A 24,337-nucleotide genomic window follows, 5' to 3' on the forward strand; every position below is an offset into this window, starting at 1 on the left:
ACAACTGATCAAGTGAACTATGCTGTTGCTCAGGGGTCACAGCATGGTTACATTATAAACGGCTGTTTTAAAGAAATGTTTCATAGTAGAAATCTTCAAAAACTTTGGTAAACATCTGTATAAATAAACTTGAGCATATTTAACAAAATAGTCTTCTGTTCAAACTTTCAATTAGCCGAAATGCTTTGAAACCAACCAAATCTGCACAATTCAACAAGAAAATCCATAAAAAGAACTTAGGACTTTAATATATGAAACCTCTTCACTGTTAAGAAAACAACTGATATGTTTCTATTTGTTGACATTTTTATTGTTTACATTCAATACACAGATCTAAATTCATACATCCTGAACTTGCAAGAAAACAAATAACTCATCTGCCACCAGAGCCCAGCTCATGCCTCCTATAGGCCTGTATTGCACTCTGGGTAATGTAGACTTGGTAAGGAGGAAAACTAAGACACCTTCTGCAGGCCTTTGTCTGAGAAAACAAAAAATAAAACAAAAAGCATGGTGCAGCTTTCCATGGCACTGGTTGTTCACAGGATTTAAATCGTGCTGCAGACTGGTTTCTATCATCTTAAATAAGCAGCAGCTGTGAGTCGATCATTACATAAAAAAAATTCAGGAACCTAAGCATATGTTGTTTTACACTTAACAAAATGTCTGCTTTTGTAAATAAGCTGCATCGATAAAATTAGAACAAATTTATTGCAATAATGCTAAAGATGCACAGCTTATAATATCTGCCCTTGTGAGCAAATGGCTGAATCTGTAGTGCTTACAAAATGCTTCAAGGGAAGGGACACGCTGGTCGTCAGAATACAAATGCTTTCAAACAAATAAATTCATACACTGACATAGATGTCATATTAAGTGGTACAAACTAAGTCCCTGAAACTAGCTATATCTGAAATCATAGCATACTAATTCACTTTGCTCTCAGTAGTATAAAGTATTCCTTATATGGCTTTTTTCTCTTATGTCACAACTAAAACACTGGAGGCTGAATGCCAAACCTCCACACAGCTTTTCCTTTTTCACTGAGCTAACAAAAAATATTCATAAACACAAAAGTCTAAATTCTGTGGGTGGTTAAAGAGTGGCATTTCAGATACATCCAGACAAACAGTGTATATTTGTATATTTACAGCCTCAAGCATTTCAGGACACAGGTCTGTACAGTTTGGATGAGAAGACATGCATCTGTAAGTTTGGCTATAGAGAGTGGGTGCATGGTCAGTCCAGGATACGACCCACTTCTTCCCAGAGTCATGTTCCCAACGTTTCGCTGCTTCAGGCTCTGGAGTGTCAGGTCATACAGAGAGGGAAGAGGTTGGTAGATGCTCTGTAAAGAGTTGGAATACACTGGAGTTGGAGCACTTTCTGAAGGATTTGGCGTGGTGGGGAGAGATGGAGGGCCGGCGGTCAGTTACAGAAAGCCAGGTGGATCTGCTGGCCGTAGAAGGGATGGTTTGAACGCTCAGCTACTGCACGCCGTGCAATGTCCTCGTTGGGGAAGGTGATCAAGGCCTCGCCGCTGCACTGACCAATAAAGTTATGCAAAATAAGTACAGCATCTTGTTGGAGCTACAGAAGACAGAAAACAAACAAAAAAAGGAACAGTGAGTGACTGCAGTCTCATGTAATGTGAAGGGAAACCACTAGAGGGAGCCCTCAACCAACTGAGGAGGAATGGTGTTAGATCAGCTCATCAAACCAGTCCAGTTCCAAAAGCAGAGAGATTAGAGAGAAGAGTTAAAGGTGAAAACAGAGGACATGCTGTTCTCATACACCTGAAACCAACAAGACGACAAGCAGCTTTTAGTCCACATGCACTGAAATCCTCTACCGAACTTCACACACAATCCATCAAAATAACACAAGAAAACATAAAAAAGCAGAGCAGCAGAAAAATCCAGAAAACTGTGGAGTAAGGAAAGCATATCAGTGAAGTAGACACAAAATTACTGCTTATGATCAATTGTTTCACTGAATAAGACACAGACACATCCCTTCCAACATTTTCTTGTGTTTTGTGGAACTTCTAAAGATGACAAGTTTTTGTCATTCTTGCTAACTTTTACCAACTTGCCAAATATGGTATAAAAAAAAAAAGAAGTGGTTAAATCTCCTACAATACCAGGAAAATATGACCTGAACTTTAACAAGAATTCAAAAACCACCACAGACTAGAAACACATTAGATATTCTTCCTATTCTTGGGACACAGCTGTGCCTAAAGGGTACAAAAATAAACAACTAACCATCACCGACATTTTAAATTCTCAAATGCGGCAGGCATTTGAGAATTTAAAGGAGGTTCTTCTAATTCAGGGCTTTAAAAAAAGAAAAAAAAGGACATCCTTTGAGACAAAGCAATAGCTCAGTCATTTGATGAAATGTTTATCTGTTTTCTTATTGATGTGTCTGCAAAATAACCCAAACAAAATTACTAAGAAAGTCAGATTGGATTTTGGAAATTAAGTTAGTTGTCATGCAAATCAGATCAAGAAAAGATGTTAAGATGAAAATATAAATACAATGTTTGTTAATGGTAAAGAAAAGCATTAGGCATATATAGAGCATGCAGGACGGCTAATCCCCTCTTCAGTAGCTACCAAACATACATTATAATGAAAATAGTTCATTGCAAAAGTGTTCAAAACCCAGGTTTGATCAGGACAGTCAGAAACGTCAATGTTTTTAGTGCTACTTTACTTCTAGTAGTGTTTAGCTGTAATTAGGGCTAAAACAATTAATCGGATTAATCATGATTTATCGATTATTGAAATAATCATAAACTAAATTGGTAATCGATTAATCGTTAACTGGAGTGTAGAGATTAAAACGTGCCTTTAGCTGACAGAGTGACCCACTTAGAGCTTTGATTATATCAAAATTATAAAAACATTTTGCTTATAAGATAAAAAAATAAAACATTTGTATGTAAATATGCTCTATCCAGAAATTTTAGTTTAACCTGGTTTAATTTCCCCTCCAAAAAAAAAAACTTCTTTAAAGGAACCTTTGGCTATCCGATTACTAATTGATTCATTAAAAAAAGTAAATGACAGATTTATCACTAAATAATCGTTAGTTGCAGCCCTAGTTGAAACTAAAATAGGAAAATACACGAATAAAAATATTATTTTGCTCTTTTTAAGTTTGGGTCAGTCTCTACCAGCTTTACAACTCTAGAAACTGAAATAGTTGCACTTCTGTCGTTGCAAATAGAGCTCAAAATCACTCTGATAGGTCATAAAAGATCTTTTAACAATTTTCCAGTATCCCAAAAATGTTTTACCGGATTAAAGGTCTGGGTTTTCTTCTCTGATAAGATTCCCTGTTCTTGTCCAAGAAAAAAAAAAAAAAAAACATCCCCTCAGCATAATACTGGCACTACCATATCACAGTGAGGCCTTTTCCCCCCTCCCTTAAAAGATTGGGTTAAAAAACCCACACATTTTCTTCTGAGCTGTATATTGGTTATTTATTCTAAAGGTGCAGAGTTTTATATTCTTAAAACACTTTACACTGCAGTATTTTATTGTTTATTTTTCAACTGTTATTCTTAACTGTGTTATTCTTATACAATTTTCTAAGGTGCACATTTGTGACAATTTTTTTTATATAATCTTTTGGCAGCTGTAAACAATAATTTGCCCATTGAGGAAAAGTGATTTTCTATATAGGATTTTATATTCTTTTCCATTTCCTTTTGCTTATTTTTCATAAAGGCCAGATCTGTAGAATGTTTGGAAGAAGGTTTCCCCATCAACCTCTTAGATATCAGCAGCTCCTCTAGAGTTAGCATCACTTAGCTGCTTCTCTGATTGATGCTCTCTTTGACCTACATGTCTGCTGTGTGCTTTTTAAAATGCTGTTTTTAAATTCAAATTTGAGAATTTGAAGATGGGTCTGAAATTCTGTAGGCGTTGCATTTAAATCGCCGTTAAATATGATTTCCGTCTTAACTGTTTGAAGCTGACAGCATCTAAATAGTAATAGGCCATTTAGGAGTTCATCAGTGAAATAGTACTTCATATTTCCCTCAGGAATGTTTTTTTTCCACTTTACATACATGACCTACTTTGTATTAGCTTAGCACATTAGAGATGTCAAAAATACATTAACGTTTGTGGCTGTAATGTGATTAACAAGAAAGTCTTCAAGATGTAAGAACACTTTTGCCAAGTATTATGGTTTAAATAGCATTAGCCAGTTTGTGCTAAGATTTTCTTCCCACATGTTCGAGACTGTAGTGAAGGAAGCACCCCATCTCCACTCTGCCTCCCTGCTCCTTCTTACCTTGGGGTGAGTCCCTAAAGGCAGAGCCATTCTTTGGGCTGAATCAGACTCCTGGCCTGTTCGTTCATCTGAACCACACCGCTGTACTCGTCAGGGGCGTACTATAGATACAGTACAACGATGAACACACGGTCAGGCTGGAGAGGCCTCAACATTATGTAACACATTACAATAAACATTTTCCAACCCAAACAAAAAGATACAGAAGTGTAGAAAGAGGACAAAAAAAAACAAACACACAAAAATACATATCACAGAATACAGGACACAATGAAACCAGATGACAGAATCTCTACTAATAAGAAAGTTTTCCTCCTGAGGACCCGTGTGTGAGATCATAATGGAGACACAAAATGAATGGTTCAACAAACAATGAAAATCAGCTCTCATAAACACACAAAGCATACCTATATCTCTCCAGATGCATCTTTAAATCACTTCCTTATTGGGGTCAGAGTTCTACTTGCTCACACACATACACACTCCTGCTGACAAGGCGTATCCAGCATTCAATGAAAGGAAGACCAGAAGCAGAACCAAAGCATCTGCCCCAATGTCAAACAGCAGAACCAGAACCTGCCCTTATCTCAAACCCACCACTCGCCTCAAATGAACTACGTAAAGCCGCACCTGTCATGTCATACCTGCATCAAGGGACGCCATCTAATTCAGGCTGGCAGCAATAAGTATTGCAGCAAAGAGGAGTGGAAGAGCACAGTGAACAAATGTAACTTAATGAAACAATATGGTTCCGGGGTTTTGCAGGAAAAATAGTGAATCGTTTCTGTTTTGTGGTGCAACAGAAGCGTGACTGCATTTAGCTGCAGTTTTAAAAAAAAAATGCAGAAAAAATAAGATTCACTAAATTCCAGTTTGATTTTGTTCTGAGGACACAAAGCTGAACAATTCTTGAAAAAAAAAAATATTTGGCACAAATACTCATAAGTAATATTTCCAGTTATCTTTTTTTTCTGGTCTTAGTACTGGTTCCTCTCACCTGATATCCCTGGAAGAAGCTGAGGATGTCTTTCACTCCAGTGTTGAATGGTAGACCCTGCATCCTGACCAGCGAACCTGGCTGAGGCAACACAGAGGAGGCAGTGGCTGCAGCAGGGTGAGCCTGGGCTGCTACCGCAGCCGCCATGGCTCCTGGTGGAGCTGCAAAGTATCCGACTGTGGAGGGAGAGACTGGGGGGCTAGAAGACAAACAGAGGTGAAGAGTTAGATTACTGTACCTTCTAAACCTGCCCTGTTTCTAACAGTAGAGGTGAAGCTGACCTGGGGTAGTAAGCAGTGTAGTTCATGTTCATGTTCATATAGAGATGTGGCTGAGGTGGGTAGTAGGCCAGAGCGTGAGCAGGGCTGTGCACAGTGGTCTGAGGTCTAGGAGCAGCCAATAAGGGGGGCTGGTACAGGGCAGCCTCAGAGAGGATGGCTGGAGGAGTGGGGTAGGCAGCGTAGGCTGTGGGAGGAGACAGACCTACAGGAAGATGGTTCAGACAGAATTAGTGCACAGGTACCGCATAATAAACTACTATATTATGGAGAAGGTTCATTCATTTTGAAACAACCCTCTTCATTTTATAAAAGACAGATTTTTAAATAAATGTATAATATTATGAGTTATTGCAGAGAAGACTGTTGACCTGACAGCTGTCCAGCAGTTAACCCCCCCACCCACACCCCTATCATCATCATGGAGGGTGTGCCTCAAGAGGCACATAAAAATGTGCTGTATGCAAGCAGGTGAGTGCAAGGAGAAGAAGAGTTGCCTTCCAACAGAGAGATATATCAACAAGATAAGATAGGTTACAACCATCACATTCCTCAAGTGAAGACAGTCCACAACTAGAGACTACATCGCAATCAAGATTTAACCTTGGATAGGGAGGAACAGAACTGGATTTTTTTCTTAATGGTCCAAAATTTACCTTTACAGATTAAATAAAAAAATTCTAGATGAAATTCTGAGAAGGCAAACTTTTGGTTTTCCCAACAGCAAACCATTTCTTTGAATTTACCGACAATATGTCGTTGTGTTCAATGAATCTCAAAGGAATTTGTGGTATGTATCAGATGTAATGACATGTCAACAAGCCGAGTACCAATGCTCAGACAATAGGGTGAGGTTTACAAACTTTTTACAGATGGGAATAAATCCCTCCAGTTTTTAAGTCTCTCCTACAATCAGTTTTAGTAGCATTAAGGTGCTCTTACAGACATTTCTGTGTTTTCTGGAGATGCTTTGTTTTTTTTTTTTTTTACTCCACTAGAACGCTTGCTCAGCTGGCAGACAGTCATCTTTGCGTTGGGTTAGGCGTCCTCCTCGAACCACACCCTAGTTTCACCCTCTTGCTGATTGTTTCAGATTACAAAGAGAATTCAGCTGCTGCTCTTCATCATCAATGCATCTTTTATAAAGAAGGTTCTGAAACAAGGGAGTCATTAACTATGGTGATCCATGAATAGCAACCAGGGAAGCCATGATGTATTTGAAATTCTCATTTTACTTTTTCAAGCATGTTTTTTTTTTTCTTTTCCATTTAGCCAACTTAAACTTAATCCTATGCTTGATTTGGTCACTGATCACAAGCTAAGAAACAATTATCTTTACTTAAAATCTTAGTAAGGTGAACCATTGTTTAATCTGTGTAAATGCATCCCAGAGAAGTAGGAAATATATAAAGAAGAGCTTCGAATGCAGTCGAAACTAATAGGAAGTTTAAAAGTTTAAGCATGTTTTAAAACCTTTGAAAATTTTAAAACTTCTGCAACAATTTCTACTTTTATATCACTACACGTTTAGTTCATAGATATTTGTTTTGAATGCATTTTAAGTTGAATAAATTGAGGACATTAATGTCATTGTAGAAGCGTATTTACAACACCAACAGTGTGCCCTCATACTAACAATATAAACACACAGACATCTGAACGCATTTACATTAAATACTGCCTCTACTCCAGGCTGTGGCAGGTCAATGACCTCATGAAGGCTGAAGCTTTCCCAGTTAATTAGTATTATACCCATGATTGTGCACATAAAGTTATTTCAAAAGCAGGAATGTTTCCACCAGCAGACTGAGGAGATGCACCAATATTATTCAGCAAAACACTTTATCAAAACAGTCAAACTGGCTGGAACCCGATTCTTAAATACTTCAGACCCATTCATTGTCATTATGACAAAAGCCAGACTGAGTGAAACCTGACTCTTGATTCGGATGTTAATTAATTCAATATTCTAATCCTCAACAAACAACCAGGAAGTCAGTGATAACTCACAGGGAAGCTTGCAGGGAGGTGGAGAAAGGCCGCTGCGGTTCAGGGTCCCTCCCATCAGAACAATACTCATCTCCTCTGTGGAGCATTGGAAGACCTCGACATACCGGTCCTTCATCGTCTTTTTGTGGCACTTTTGGGCCACCAAGAAAGCCTTGTCAGGTGACTTCATTTGGATGAAAGCATCTCCAGAGGGTCGGCCCTACAAAGGTGGAAATCACCGAACCATCACAATTCAGCAGACGGTGAGAGCTCAACCTAAGTACGTGTTTCTAACCACAGATTTTAAAAGCTGAGCTTCTTGTTTCCACTGGTCCTGTGTGTTCACAGCGCTCTGACCTGCTGGTTAAGGACCATGTGGACTCCATGGGGTTTGATGTCAGCGGTATGCTCCCCCATGAACTCCAGGATGTCTTCGATGCCGGCGGTGTACGGCAGACCGCGGAGACGCACGCAGTCGCGGCTGCTGCTGGCTGCTGGCAGGAAGGGGGTCGTTGGGAGGACTGAGACTGGTACGATGGGTGCAGGGGGCAGCGTGGAGATCAGAGGTGTGGACATATAACGGTTGAGAACCTGATAAAACACAATATGATTTGATAAATAACCCTTCAGTAAAAAAGGAAAATATAGCCGTAACCAAACATCTAAGCCGGAGAAATATTTTAAGAAAGCAGACGTAACATGAAATAAAAGCAGCATGTTTAGGGATGTTTTCTGACTTCTCCCTGTTCCCATGACATCAATCTTTCAAAAATTGGGGAAGCTGCTGGTTTCGCTTGTGTTGACGTCTTAGTCAAACATTCTTGTGAAAGAGCTTTATCTCAAAAAGTCATTTTTTGGTTAAATAAAACAATAAAACTGTATCCTATCCATTTAAACGCTCACTTTAAATAGTGATTGACGTGTTAAGTTCAGATAGTGAGACTCTGAATGGCAACCAAGGTTCTTTTTATCGACAATTATTATTTTATCTCTCTGTTTAGTTTAAATAATGTGGTTCAAAAATGATTCAAAACTTCATACAGTGATGGGTTAACACAATTCCAAAATCCTGTTCTTGATGTTTAGCATGTTTTAGTATGAAAACCACTGACATTTCTATAAGGCCCCTGGTGTTCTAAAATTAAAAACCCTTTAAATTACTTTAATTTTCCCCATTTCCGAACAATTTTCCCCTTAAAGTAAACATTAAATATAAGAGCTGTGTGCTAAATATAGGTTTACTAATGTTTTTGTTGTTACTTGTTTTCTTTTCCAGAAGTTTCCATCCCTTCCATCCCAAACCCTTCCATCAGCATGGGCCACATTTAATGTGCCTTTCCAAAGTGAGGTCTAAAACCATGCTGTCCTGGCACCAAATGGCTCCTCTGTCTGCAGATGGCTATATTGACTTATCTTGTTCATGATTCCCCCACTCACTCATTGGGATATAACCTTTCGTGAGAATTTAATACATTATAACAGACTCACTAGAACCAGTAGCTTCAATTCCACTAGAATTTCCCAATCAGCATTTCTTGCATAATTTTTTTAGCCTCACATGTGAGAATTTTCAGAAAGTTCCAGTTTCCATGTATGTTTAAAAAATAAACAAAGCTTTTAAGCATACAAAAAGGAATAAGAAAAAAAACCCCAAAAACATACCTGTTGCACCTCTGCTGCAGTGCTTCGAAACAGCTCGATGTACCGCTTTCCCAGGATCTGTTTGTGCTTCTTAAGTGCGTTCTGAGCGTATTCTTCGCAGGAGAAAAGCACGAATGCATCTCCAGTGGGCCGTCCGTCCGGATACTTGACAAAAAGCAGTCCCTCTGCGCCATCTGTGACGGGACTTTCAGGTCCGAGGAAGGACAGCACCTCCTGCGTGGTGGCTGTGAACGGTAAGCCACGCATTCGTATAATCACCTGGTTCTCTTTAGACAGGAACTGTGCCACCTCATTTGATGTCCCTAAACGATATGTTAAAGGTAGATAGATTAGATTATAGACAATATTTATGTGGAATATACACCATTATTATAATCTTACCAACTTGATTGATTATTTTAGATAAACATCAACAAATAACCTGCACTGTGGGGCAGATTTAAATTTCTTAATGTATAAAAGTATCATTTTATTTTCCTTATGTCAGATATGTTTAGTTCAAAACAATGAATGGAACTTAAATATGCTGTGAACTGCAACCCAAATGCTTGCATCCTGTCTCCTGCAAAGCAGTAAGATGTAAATTGGTGTTTAGTCACAAGGAAACTGGCAGCTATCCATAAAAGTTTGCACGGATGCACCTCAACTGCTTAGGATCCAACACCATGCTTTATTCACAGACCCTCATTAAAATTAATTTGCATTTGGTTTGTTTATTTCCTGTTATGGATCGTGTTCCTAATGCAAAAAAAAATAAAGAAAACTCAACCTAACACTGGATATTTTTAAATTAAGTAACTTGAATAAAATTTTGTATCAAAAGTCTTATGTTGAGAATAGACATCCCACTAACAGGTATACCCATGTTAATCAACCTTTATCCAAAAAATAGAAATAAAATTAAAGATACCAAATTATTTTAGGTCTTTATCATCTAACAGTAAATAGGATGAACATTTATTCATCAATATACATCAGCATGGAACATTAATTTTGTCATTTACATAAAGTAGAAGTCTTGCATACGCAGACATGACTAACATTATTGTTATGACTTCAACTGAAAAGCATTAAAGAAATATTCTAAATGATAACCTCAACTATTTACTGAACAGAAGTTATGAAATATTAGAAACCATGTGATTTTTTTTGCTTACAGCTTTCACTGAGACTAAATAAAAAGTCTCCCTGTTGTCTGATTTATTTGCTTAAAGTCCTGCAAGTTTTCGACCTGTATTGATCCTCACTCATCTGTGTAAAGTCCAGGTCCTGGCTAGCAGCCACTGCAAGCTATGTGCAGAGAGTTAGTGTGTCTCCTATCTCTGTCATGTACGATTACTGGCCGCTGTTCGATGGTCAGGGGGCCACAGGTCCTGCTTTGTCTTTTCACACCCCTTTTGTAACAGCAGCCACTCTGTCCTTTCAGCAGGCACCCACCCTCTCTGCCTCACGGGAGTCCAACAAAAGCGGAACTGAACAGGTGAGCTGCTCAGATCCCAACATTTCTTTGCAACTGGCCTCAGAGGGGCTGGTATTGGTGGGCATAGGGGGAGTGCATTGGCCACAAAGTGCCTTTCATTAGACAGAGATATGCAGCCAGAGATTCACTGGAGTGAAGCAGAAACAGGTAATCGGAGATAGAGCCACTATGCACTAAAGAGCCTCAACTTTACACTCCTCTGGGGATGGGATCAGAAAGTCTGACAAACTAAAAACATATTTTAATCAAGCTAACGAAACATCTTTGATTAACCTTTTATGCCAAAACAGAATGTGAGGAAAAACAGAAAACATGAAATCTGACCTCCAGCAATCTTGAGAAATTCCTCTCCTGTTGCTTTGTAGACCTAAATTACAAAGAAAACATAAATAATTACATAAAAATAAAAATGCCTGTGCATTTTACCTGAAAGTGCTCAGGTATAACACATCAATAGTAAAAAAAAAGCTGCCACCTGATTAGCTGTTAAGCTAGTACTTATGGAAACTAGAGACTAAAAATTAAAGTGCAAGTTGGCATGACAGTGTTCAAACTAACTTCGATGTATCGGCTGCCCATGTGATGTTTGTGGCGCTCTAAAGCCAGGTCTCTGTGCTCAGAGTTGATGAAACGAACCAAAGCTTCTCCGTTCCTCCGGCCCTGAGCATTCAGGCAAAGGGCCACACCGCCCCTGAAAAGAAAAGAGACACATCAATGAAATCTCCAAATAATTAACAAGCCAACTTCAATATCTCTGCATTAGGATGGTCTTCTCTCTCCGCTGACCTCATATTAACCAACAACAATTAACTTTATAAAATGTTTTTCCATCCAGCATTAACAGATTAACTCTTTTATAGGCTTCCTAAGATACACAAATACAAACAAAGCAGAATAAGTAGGAGGAGTTTATTGAAATCTGCAATGGAAATCTGATTTGTTTTAATGATCAGAATACATATTTGATAATGAAAAGCATAAACCACTAGATAAAAGTGAATATGTTGTAGAAGCACTGTAACAATCGATTCTTCTTTATGACCAAAAACCTCAGTGTTCCATTTTTATAATGATCAAATCATGTAATTTTTGTAATAGAGGTGTGAGAAGATACCAGCGAGGTCAACATACTTGGCAATATTGAGTCCCTTAAAGAAGCGAGCAATATCCTGGTCTGAGGACTGCCATGGCAGCCCCCTTGCTCTGATCACCATCTCACTGTCCACCGGCTCAGTTTTACTGCTGCAGAAAAAAAAACACAAAATATATAGATATGAGAAAAATATATATATATATAAAAATTGAGCACTGGTGATAAAAACTAATAAGAGCTGATAGAGCTGTGGATATTCTTACAGTAATGGATATTTTTTGCTGTATATTGATTATCTATTCTGCAGTAGCACAGTATTTATATTGTAAAAACACTGTACATTATCTTATTTGTTTATTTTCTTAATTTTGGCACTTATTCTGTTATATTTATACACTTTTTTAAGGTCCACATTTGCGTGCCTACTTCTGCTATAATCCTTTGCTACTGTAGCACCACAATTTCCCCACTGTGGGACAATAAAGTGATTTTCTATTCTATTCTATCTTCCTGGTGTTTTTACACATGACTAAAGTTTCTCCCCAGTGATGCACAGTTAAACTAATCATCCACAAACTGCAGAAACAGGGCCTCTTCCACTAAGTGCTGAACACAGTAACACTCCTTTGGTTAAATGTCAGAGGGTTAAAGTAATAGGCTCTTGGCTGTCTGAGAAGATCAGGATCTACTGCTTAGCTACTGAATATCCAGGTAAGCACTTGATGGCAAAGTTGGACCGCTCTAATGACACACTCGTGTTTTCCTTGTTGCTGTAATGAATGCTTTCGGCCCAAGGTCTGAGATTTAAAGACAACGGGAGTTGTGTGCATGTCTGTGTGTGTGCGGGGGTGGGGGGGTATTAGTCTTTAAGCAATACTCTTACCCAACAGTTGTGCTAACGGCACAAATATATTTTGAAATACATGCATTCATTTAAAAATGTGGTTTACATACCATGTACCGGAGTCAAACTTGTAGTTCACCGTTTCAACACAGGAGAATTTGTGATCTAAGAAAGAAAATATTTTTTATGTATTTTTGGATTTAACAGGCTAAGAAAATGAGTTAGTAAAGGTAACTAGCAGAGGTAACTATTGAAGATGTCTACCATGGTTACAAACCCTAATGTGACGCCTAGTCTTCATGGTGCAGGTTGGATTATCCGTATAGTAACTTATCGAAGCAACATGTTCCTCCCATTATCAGAGAATGTTACTCCAGACTATTAAAACGGCAGTGGATGACTGTAATATTTCAGCATCTACTTACTATATGGCTCAGCCAGCATGCAGAGCATCAGCTGCACCATGCTGTTAACCTCCTTCACACCGATCGTCTGCTCCGACAAAGCAGGAAGACCAACATCTGTGCTCACCATTAAAGATATCAGCATTTATACAAATTGGATTCTTCCGTTTTACATTTACAACTTCAAACAAACTGTTAACATTTCTTTGCAGTACAATATGTTTGTCATATAAAGGATACAGTCCAACATGGATGCCAGTGTGAGCTTCTGCGTTGCACCGGCATTTGGGCAGCATTTGTGAAACTCTTTTCGCAAGTCCAAAAATGAAAAGAAACAATCTGGTAGCACAAGATTCTAAACAGAAAGGCAAAAAAATATTGTTATGGAAAAGTAAAGGTGTAAATATTTAGGACACAATGAATTTACCTACATTTTCAAAAATTCTGAGCAACTAAGGAGCCTTAAATACACATTTAGACCCTAGATTGCATGCCTTAATAATTGAAGTGGTTTCTAAAACACCCCTATGAAACCAGCTGAGTTGAAATAGCATAAGATAAAAGACAAGCAATGGTTTATAACTGGCTGAACCATGATTTTTTTCAAAAAATATGCTTTTTAAACAAGTAACGCATAATTATTAGAAATAAAATATCTTTCAAATAAACAAAACTATTCAAACATGAAACCTAACCCTGTTGATTTTTTTTTTTAGAAAGGTTTCACCTTTTTGGAGGCTTCTGGGTGAAGGGCCTGTCGGATGACGAGAGGACCGTTCACCAAAAGTGTGTATGAACTTCTGCCGAGGCATTTTACCTCTGATGAGACAGACTGCTGAAACTGCATGAGAAAACACAAAGAAAACAGTTGAGAGAAGTGCAGATTTTTTTAATTTTTTCATCCAACATATGATAGGGCTTAAAATAATCTAGTGTATTTAAATATTAAACATATATTTGCGAAGTATATGTTACAATATTGAAATTGAGCAAGAGTTCAAATGAGTTAAAAGAACAGAAATTTATGTGATTGTGTGATTATGACTTATGTCTCTCGTCAGAAGAGGGGCATGTAAAACAGGTTTCAGTGTTTGTTGAGTGAGAGGAGGGAGGAGACTGAGGAAAGGAATGATCACACCACTAATCATTAGGATCACGGATTCTCTTTACACAACCTTCAGTCGCTGTCAAGAGGGGGGAAAAAAACAAAACCAACCCATACAAGTCTAACCGGCTCTGATGGTGACAGCAACCAGGCCTGAATACCAGCATATAATCATGTTTGTTTATAACACAGAGCTGCATCAGTCTGCTGTAAAGGCTGTTAGAGAGAGAAATCAGATCCTCTATCTACAAAAGTTATTTTTTATACCTTTATTCTAAGTAGTTATTTGGTTTATGAGGGACACAGACTCTGAAAGGCACAAGCTCTAGTGTATCAACCCTGCTCGTATGAATTTAAGATTTCAGAGATTCTCCATCATTGAATCTGATCAAGAGTTTTTATACAAATATACAACAAACCATTACAGCAACATGCTTATTTGCAAACATGTGAAAAGAAAAATAAACCAGGAACAAAGAGAGTCTCCTGACATTCATGACCCAACAACCTTCAGCTCAGCATCAGGGGCTCCTTTGTCAAGATTTGACACTACCTTTAAAAAAAAAATGCTAACAGTAGTATGTAAAAGGGCGTTTAGAACATCTGGACGTAAAAGGACCTTTAAAAGGTGACTGGCTGGTTCACATGACCCCTTGTATCTGTGATGGGTCTTTAGACAGTGGGAGAGTATTCCAGGTCCAAGTTGGGGCATGCTGCTTAACCGTCTGGTTATCTGACAGTTCCAAATAGCGAACAAGAGCAAAAAAAACGCTTCAGGGCTCAACAGGCTGGAAAGAAACCTCAATTGCAAAAACAAAATGGTCAAACAGCTTGCTGACTCACAGCGAAGACATTGAAGCATCAGGCACGGTTAGAGTTAAGGTATGGTAGCATTTTTAACAGTCACAGTTTCAAATGCTCAGATTTCCCTTCTACATTTATACATTTAAAAGAAATTAACTCTACATTTAATCCATCCCCTTGGGGAACAGTGGGCTGTCATCGTTCACCACCCGGGGAGCAGTGTGGGGTTACGGGTCTTTGCTCAGAGACCCAGAGTGGCAGTCTGTGGGAGTGGGGCTTAAACTCAGAACCTCAGGATCCCAAGAGCAACGCCCAAACCACTAGGCTTCCCGCCTTGTTGCTGTATTATGTAGGTATGGTAGGTCCTTCACTGCCTGCATGCTTAGATGGAGGATATATCCAGTTTTGAAAAACTGAGAGTTACATAATCTGTCTTGTCAAAGTTGCAGTTGTTAAGACTTTAAAACTATTCAAATTCACAAATGCTCCTGGACTTCTGCTTTAATTCATGGCTCAAAATAGGTGATTTTATAGTCGGTAAAATACATTTAAATTAAAATTTCAAAACACCAGTCAGAAAACTTTTAAAAAACAGTTTGTCTTCAGTTAAAGATTTCTCCTGATCCAGCAGGCCACCACAGAAGACCCTTCCTGCTAACAGCCATTAACAGCCCAACCCGGTTCCTAAACACTAACCCTAAACTAATACTTTGTCTGTGCAGAGGTTCTGCCACATTAAGGGCTGTCCCAAACCATGTAGTAAGAAGGGGGAGGAGACCCTTCAGTCCTTAAATAGCAAGTCTCCATCAGTGCAGGCTCTCTTGACAGCGAGTGTAACTGGTATCTAAAGAAGGAGGAAAAGCTGGCATTCAAATGTTCACCGTAAATTCGCTGGTTTCCTGCATCTTTGCCACAGGAAAGGAAAAATTAGTGGAAAAAGAAGGAAAAACTGTATCAATTTATTTTTAAGAAATATTTTTAATTGCATGTCAACCTGCGCCACAGAGCTACTGCCATGCACATGGGGCATCACTGTGTTACCATAGCAACAACTACTTTCCTTTTCTACTGGAGGGAAGAGGCCGCCCCATTCTGGTTTATACCCCCCTTACCTTCAATCAAGGGGCCCTCCACAGCTGTGAGTGAGACTTCACTGGGAGTGACACTCGATTTTTAAGAGGTAGTGCATTTGGCCCGGTCTGGGATTGGCCTGATATGTACAAGAACTTCAAAAATCCTATGAGTTACTACATGTTAAGTTTCTATTTGGCATCAATAAAATATTTTTACCTAAACTTAAATAAATTAAGATCATTAACATATTAAGAAAACATTGTCACACAAAGTGGCTCTAAGAACAAACTACATTAGATGCATTTAGGTTCATTTCAAAACCAGAGGCTAGAATTAGTTTAACCACAACATTTAAAATATTGCCTGATGCAGAAGAGTTGCACATAAACACCAGGATCAATGGGTAAAAGATCTGCTGTATACCTTTCATTAGTGTCCCAATAAAACAAGATAAGCAGGTCAAAAAATGAAATGATTTACAGCTCAAGAGGGGAAGATAAAATTGGAGGGGAAAAAAAATGTAGGTCATCTTTTTAAATGCTCTTATTCTGTATTTCGATAACATTTTATACAACTGATGTTTATAGATCAACTAAACAGCACATTTTAAGTTTGGCCAAACTGAACTATTCCTTATTTACAGTGACAACAGGAGGGAGGTTTATTCATAGCTGAGCATGCAGCCCCGCCTCAGACTTACATCGGATTACCGAGAGGAAAGCAAATGTTAAAGAACAGCTAAAGGCACGCCCTTTACTTTTCTCTTCAACTCAACAACAAAACAAAACAAACACAAAAAACACAATCCTACTAAGTAAATATGCTCTATATCATAAAACCCTTCATTGATAACCAGTTTCAGCCAACCCTATAAATAAACACAAATTAAACAACCGAGTTCAGAGAAGTAGAGAAATTAACTGATTAATTCACAAACCAAAACATTCCCTTCTCCAAAAGACATGCACCAGTCTAACTTCTCTCTGAAAGGCGAGGGGGAGGAAAAGGGCCTTTGACATGGTTCTATGAGAGTTTACTCTCCACCGAAGCTTGACTGCTCGTTTGTAAGGGTGAGGTAAGGTGTAGGTGGCTGAAACAAACTCTGATAAGAGTAGCAGGGAGTGTCAGGACAAACCATGTGGGCAACTGTTTAAACACACACATGCACCACAGAGAAGCTACTGACACAAAGGCCACCTGAGACTGGGTCAAAACCATTTCACCAATGTTTTTGAACAACCAAAAACTCTTAAGGGATGAGGGGTTAATGAATCAGTTAATCTGCATAAAATCTGAATGCATTTAAGTGAAACATAATACTGAACCTTACATTAGCTTACACTCTGTTTTGATTTTATGTTAAAGCTAGGCTTTTGGTGACAGAAACCGTTACACGCCCACATTGTAACACAGAATCCCTTCCAGCTGAAAACTAAATGCTGCTACACCACAGCAATAAAACACATATTTAGCGATCAACATCTTTGCCTAAGATCTGAAACATTGGAATCTGAAGAGAGCTCTGTAAACTTTCACAATGTCTGCAGAAGTCGAAGATAATGTGCAGCCTGCAGGCTGCAACATGTTGCCGTTTCATCCGAAAAACCAAGCCTGTCAAGTCAGCAACAGTTCAAATGCAGCATAGCTTATTTTCCTGTTTGTAGCATCTTAAGTTTGAGGAAAAATAAACTTAATTTGAACTAATGCATTTGCCAATTTACCAACTTGAAGAGAAAGGAGGATACATCAAGATCTAATAGCATCTCAACTACAACAAATGACATCTATAGGGAAGTCAGTTAAGAAATAAAATGTTTAAAAAGTGTCCACATACCTCCTATGCAGAATAAGTTCCTGTTATATCTTGGAAGAATATGGTGATGAATACGACAATAAATCTGGATGCTATTTTGTTCTCTTTCAGCAAACAAACTAAAGCGAAAACTGAGAAATGAGGCAATAAATGCAACTCATGGACTCTACAGCATTTTTAATCAAGCTTTGCTTTCAAGCAAAGTTGATGAATTAACATTTCCTGGCTGTTTCCTGTTTGAGATTTGACTTGCTGAATTGATATTTTATTTCAATGACTTCCCGATGTAAACAACAAAGCTGTGCTTCAGGCTTCAATCCTGCAGTATTCAGTATTTCACTTGCTGGCCCTTAATCAGAGCCAATCAAGGGAGAATCTGAGACTCAAATCTCAGATCCACCTTAAATGAATGGAAGCCCTCGCAATTAACACAATATCAAAATACAAACAAAACCATCTTAAAGTCACTAGATCAAAAGCCCTGATAATCACACCTGCCTTTACTACCATAATAAATCTTTCACCTGACAGATGTCCTTGGGCCTGTGGCTAGACAGGTCAATATAAAAAGCCCATCAAATGGGGAAGCTGCTTCTTCCATTAATATATAGAAACCTGTTACCACATCTGAAACATCTGCTCCAGACCTCATGCTTTGGGCCTTTAGAGCATTTAAATTGCTATTTTTTTATTCCAATATAAACTAATTTCAAAGTTGCCATCAGTAAAAGAAAGTGGCAAGTCACACAAAGGTATGAAAAGGACAAACTGAGTGCTTGGGTTAATATTTAAAGGTTCAGCACACAGTCTCAACTAAAGCAGATAAAACCTTACTCAGTCCATAATCATGAGATAATTTTAACCAAACTCTGATTAAACGGCATTGTCTGTAAGACAGTGCTTCAGCAGGAAAAAATAATGCCTGAAAGTGATCTGCCAGAGCATGCAATGTATTTAACTTATAGCACTGCTAATGGTCATAAGAAGCTCTTATCATTGATTACTTGAGCAAAAGGAAAAGTGTATTTAGTGCAGGAAAGGAATCTGGACCTTGGTTAGTATCATTTCCACTTAGATGGATTACCAAAAAAAAGCAAAGGAGTTTCTCACATGATGACTTTGTAAAGTGCTGCAGGAGCTGTCCTTTAGACACCAGTTTGCAAAAACAGAATCAGAACAAGGCAAAGCAACAAGTCATTTCTAAACTTCCACTTAAGATTTTTTTCCACACAGATAATTCTTTCTTTAAGTCACCATTTATAGCTAATAATACAGTCAAATGTCCCGAGATATGAAGACTATACATAAATGATATTACCCTAAGTTTAGGGTCTATTAGGGTGTTCTAGTTTAACTCTAGGGTAGTTGCAGCAACAGCAGTATAAGCAAAGGAAGTCTGACTGCAGGTGAGCAATAGCAGTATATGCCCCTGTCCTGCAGCCTAAAACTGAGGTGCAGTCCCAGATACACCGTTTACCTTCCAGATGTCTGCAGTATGCATCAGACCAAGGCAAGACCAGACCTGCGACTAACTTATCTCCTCACACCCAAGGGTCTGCCCATCCCAGCTTCTGTGCTTCAGGCTGTGAGCACAGTTTAACTGTCATGGCCAATGACATCTCACGCAGGTGGACCATTTTTCTAAGAGGCAATGCAGGAAATCTGACACTCCTTACATTAGCTTACAGCTTAATACCCAAGTCAGGCTTGTTCTGTCACATCTTGCTCTTGGCAAAATTTGTCAGAGGAACGTTTTAGGTTTAATAACCTGCAGAGTTTCTCATGCTCTCATAGACCATTTTAAAAGCAGCTGCTATTTTCCAAATGAAAACAGCAGCTTCGAAAACCCTTCACAAGGTATACTGCTACAGAGGTTGGACTTTCATCAACTGCATGGTGAATAAAGTAAAGCAGTGCTCCTAATGCCCCAAGTTACTGCAAAGACTGCATTTTCTGAAATTTTGTTGTCTGTAAATATTTTCACTTTCAGGAAGTCATAATATGAAAATTGAAGACGACTCTCAACAAAAGTTTGTTTAAAAAGCTTAAACTAAGCTGGTATATCTGGCAATCAGCCAACTGCAGGCACTCACAAATCACTGTGTATATATATAATATATAATATATATATAATATTCTGCACAATATGCTTGTCAACTAATAAAGTTTTAACCTTTTCCTTTAACATTTAAATGTTAAAATCAATCTAATATAGCTAACAATATTACAAATGTAATATTTTTTTAAGCAGGCATGGGAATAATTGTTTATTTTTTCCTAAATACAAAAAAAACAATCGTTTTTTTGTTATAAATACTTGCTTTAAATTATTCTGCAGTACTGAAACATTTGTATTCTTACTAGAGGTTATCATTCCCTAAGAATATCAAAAGGTGTGGTAGCCCACTATCAGTGAGCCTGTTACCGCCATTCAGGTTTTAATCACTTTAATGACAATTACGCAACATTCCCTTCGAAACATTTCTATTGCCTTTATGGATGTCACTGTCAAGAATTTCTGTCAATCACATAAACAAAAACAAAAACACTTTTTTAGCAACATAACTGGGAATTTTACTGAATTCTGCTGATATCATTTTTTTTTTATCTGAGATACAGTATAACCAATCAACTGTATCTAATGCGTTCATGAATCCACTGATCCAACACATCCACAATTGCTTTAATTACTCTTTGCAATGCCAGGTTTTCTTCTAAATTTAGGAGGAACTTTTTCTAAATCTCTGACTTTCCCTTTATTTTTTACTTTGAAATATAAGGCAAATTTATTAATTATTGTTGTTTAAAGGCAAAATGTTATCAATCGTTTTAATAGGATATAATACCCTGAAGAAACATGATGTTTTGGTTCTGATTCTCTCTTGAAAAACAACTGTTTCTTTTATTCTCCTCAGATTAGGTGTAAGGTTAATGAGCTGAGGTTAACATTCCCCAAACATTTACCAAAGGACATAATACATTAGATGCCAAAAACCTGAGAAAAACATGGAAGGGAAACTAATTTTAAAACTGACTAGCAGGGGTTATGACCTGCATTTGAAGCAGGTGCTATTGGTTCTCTGAATTATGACTGTGCTTCAACATGATGTTAAGGAAAATACATTCCCTGATGACAACATGGATCAAGATGTAGAGGTTTGTATGGCAGTCAGTCTTTATATTTAATAAAGAGCTGTACAAGTTCAGACCATTAACCATTTAAAATTAATTTCTCTGGAGTCCAATCCTTTTATAAGCCTCATCTTTTCAATATTAATAACTGTAACGTTGCCCCTCTCAGCAACGGACCAATATTCCGACACTATATAAAACATTTGGGTTTTATCTCCAATTCATATCTATTCAGAAATAGGTGATGTTCCTTCAGTTCCCATATCATGACAATGTGTTTTACATGACCAGATTTCTTTTCAAAACTGGAAGCTAGATGAAAGCATAACAGAGGCCAGATGACTGACAGTGCGCAGCAATAAGGCTACTTTCACACTGCAGGCCTTAATGCTCAATTCCGATTTTTTTGTGAAATCCGTTTTTTTTTTTTTTTTGCGTTGCCGCTCACATTCCCAAATATATGTGACTTGTATGTGATCTCCTGTTTGAACTGCAGACATAACGCAATTGTCCCGCATGCGCAGTAGAGGATGCAATGACGTCACGAGCGAGAGTGCTCTGTGTTTACGAGAGTAAACATGGACGGTAGTGCCAGAGTGCATCTAGTGATTTTTCTCCAACCTTAAAAACTCAATCTTTTCAAGATGGTTAAACATAAATACTGCTCTCCGCATCATCGTCTGCCATGACACAGGTCACATTTGAAAATATCCGATTCGTGTCGGATTCAGGACCACATAGCCATTGGCATGGATCGCATTGGGAAAAATCTGATCTGTGTTGTTTAAACTGCCATGAAAAGATCAGATACAGGTCGCATATGGGCCAAAAAAAATCAGATTTGGGTCACTTCAGGCTGCAGGGTAGACTATTAAGAGTTCATTAAAAAAGATCAAATCCCATTCATACTGAAATGGCCTGTTTGACTCACCTGCTGCAGAACTTTGTCCAGAGGATCGGCATTAAGAATGTCCTCCAATGTCAGCCCGGTTTCTTCTTTACACTGATCTGTCAGCTCCAAAGTGTCTGGCTTGACAAAACATTTATGAAGCTTCCCAACCTGTGAAAGGATTTCAGGATTTTCATAGCGTGGACGGGGACACAAAACAACAAAAAGGCCAAATTTATGGTATAAGCCCCTCACATTAACAAGGAAATTAACTCTTATATGAAAAAGAGGTCAAACAATTGACAATGTAGTTGCAAAAAGCAGGTTAATTGTCAATTAAGTCGAGAAGCTTATATGCTAAACCAAAAAGGTGTGTTTTTTTCTGTAAGGTGGAATTCCACCTTTGATAAGTGGGAAAATAAAGCAAATGTTCACCTGTTAAAAAGGTACAGAGGAGGATTAGGGCCACTGAAAAATTTTTATAAGTTAGCTGATTTTTAAATATCATTTCAGTTTAATATGGGGGAAAAAAGTCAGAATTCGTACTTTTTCTCAGAATTCTGACTTTAATCTCAGAATTCTGACTGAATTCTGACAGCTAACAAACATGTCAGCATCAAGCTGTAGCCATGTCTGTTTTAGAGACTAAACTAGCTCTCGTTTTAATCAATTTCTGGTCTTCCATTAATGAAATAGCATCACCAGGGACCCCTCGAGCACGTAAAAAGTCGCCTTATTCCATAATTTTTCCCCAATGTGTTACTGGCCCTCCCAAACAACTAACACCTTTGTCAGTGAAGCTGAGTGCTCCCACATCTCTTCCTTCATGATGCCCATCTACATTAAGATCCAAAATTCTAAGTATTAAAAAAAAGTCAGAATTCTGAGAAAAAAAAGTCAGAATTCTGAGCTTAAGTCAGAATAAAGTTGGAATTCTGAGATAAAAGTCAAAATTCTGAGAAAAAAAAGTCAAAATTCTGAGAAAAAAAAGTCAGAATTCTGAGAAAAAAAAGTCAGAATTCTGAGATAAAAGTCAGAATTCTGAGATAAAAGTCAGAATTCTGAGATTAATTCAGAATAAAGTTGGAATTCTGATATAAAAGTCAGAATTCTGAGAAAAAAAGTCAGAATTCTGAGATAAAAGTCAGAATTCTGAGAAAAAAAGTCAGAATTCTGAGATAAAAGTCAGAATTCTGAGATAAAAGTCAGAATTCTGAGATAAAAGTCAGAATTCTGAGATAAAAGTCAGAATTCTGAGATTAATTCAGAATAAATTCGGAATTCTGAAATAAAAGTCAGAATTCTGAGATTAAAGTCAGAATTTTTAGATTAAAGTAAGAATTTTTAGATTGAAGTCAGAATTTTTAGATTGAAGTCAGAATTTTTAGATTAAAGTCAGAATTTTAAATTTTTCCCATATTAAACTGAAATAATATTTAAAAAAATCAGTTATTATTTTTTTTCCCAGTGGCCCTAATCCTCTTCCGTAAAAAGGTGAGCTTGTAGCGTTAGATTAATGAGAGCCCCATAGTGCACTGCAGGCAGTAACAGAAAGCACACCGTGTTGATTTAAAATGACAAACTGTTCAACTACAGGGCGGACACTGCGCCACAAACACAAGAAACCAAACAAATGACGAAAGAGGTAAAGAGGGGTCACAAAGGTCCATACCTTTTTCTCATGTAGATCCACAATTTGCCACACCAAGAGAATTATTTCCCTCTCATCCGAACCCAGTTTACCCCCATTTGCACCAGCTGTTGCCCCAAAGAACACCACCAGAGTATCACTGTGCGAAGCCATCAGGGACCACAAGGGTAAAAACTACAATTAGAGCAAAGATTAAAATAAAAAAATAACACGAGGGTTCACCTTTTTCCAAGTGATAAGGAGAGCGAACAAAAGGGCTGGAAAGTCAATTGAGACAAAACGCAGAGGGAAAGAAAAGTGGGGAGATTACTTTCAGAGGAGCCACGGAAGAGTTTGCGGTCAGAGACTCTACCTGTTGCTTTACTTGAGGCTGTTCTATCCAGAGATACTGGTTTGACTGGTGAAGAAGGGTGGAAATCCGTCTTACCTTCACAGTAACTCCATAACAAGCCCCAGAGGTTTTTTTCTTTCTTTTTTTTTTTTTCCTCCACTCCTATTTTTTTCCGAGTTACCTGTGTAGCTCTGCCTCTCAGAGAAGAGACAGGCGTCGCCTATTGGCTGGGTCGGAAAGGTGAGGGCGGGACCTAAGGCTGAATACTGGAATGCCATTGGCTGAATTGATTCTAATTCAGGAAGTGGATGTTCGCACAAAGGCTCATCCGTGGAGCCTGCTGATGTTTTAACGCTGATAAAGAAGGCAAAGTGCAGGTAAATGAGGAACATACTCTAAACTACGCCATAAGGTCCCCTTTGAATGCTGTTAAAGTTTATATGTTGGCAATTTGCATTAAGCAAAAGTATACAAAATACG

The 24,337-nt window shown here is 38.1% G+C and overlaps 1 protein-coding gene across 4 annotated transcripts; it reads right to left on the bottom strand.

The window, feature by feature from the left end:
- Positions 1-286: 286 nt before the first annotated feature.
- Positions 287-24,031, bottom strand: esrp2 (epithelial splicing regulatory protein 2). 4 transcript variants are annotated; one of them, XM_038281020.1, is made up of 17 exons: positions 23,954-24,031; positions 23,548-23,700; positions 21,918-22,046; positions 13,786-13,899; positions 13,299-13,413; positions 13,080-13,175; positions 12,765-12,819; positions 11,849-11,959; positions 11,276-11,408; positions 11,042-11,084; positions 9,238-9,539; positions 7,933-8,166; positions 7,597-7,795; positions 5,590-5,791; positions 5,309-5,507; positions 4,312-4,412; positions 287-1,590 (listed from the first exon to the last, which is right to left on the bottom strand). In XM_038281020.1, exons 2-16 carry the CDS (start codon positions 23,677-23,679, stop codon positions 4,326-4,328), a joined length of 2,151 nt encoding a protein of 716 aa, XP_038136948.1. In that variant the 5' UTR covers positions 23,680-23,700; positions 23,954-24,031; the 3' UTR covers positions 287-1,590; positions 4,312-4,325. The 4 variants fall into 4 exon arrangements, with proteins under 4 accessions (XP_038136948.1, XP_038136933.1, XP_038136942.1 ...); XM_038281005.1 differs by having other exon boundaries at positions 23,879-24,025; XM_038281014.1 differs by lacking the exon at positions 23,954-24,031 and adding an exon at positions 23,837-23,857.
- Between the last annotated feature and the right edge of the window lie 306 nt (positions 24,032-24,337).

Source organism: Cyprinodon tularosa, unplaced genomic scaffold (genome assembly GCF_016077235.1).
Source record: "Cyprinodon tularosa strain WSP-4 unplaced genomic scaffold, ASM1607723v1 ctg103, whole genome shotgun sequence".
Classification (NCBI taxonomy): domain Eukaryota; kingdom Metazoa; phylum Chordata; class Actinopteri; order Cyprinodontiformes; family Cyprinodontidae; genus Cyprinodon; species Cyprinodon tularosa.

Bases quoted from the DNA above. Each gene is read 5' to 3' on its own strand.
- esrp2 (XM_038281028.1), bottom strand. From the start codon at position 23,679: ATGGCTTCGCACAGTGATACTCTGGTGGTGTTCTTTGGGGCAACAGCT. The intron at 13,900-21,917 runs GTGAGTCAAACA...TTTCTCATGCAG, and splicing joins TGGACAAAGTTCTGCAGCAG to TTTCAGCAGTCTGTCTCATC. The intron at 11,085-11,275 runs GTTAGTTTGAAC...TTTGTAATTTAG, and splicing joins TGGGCAGCCGATACATCGAA to GTCTACAAAGCAACAGGAGA.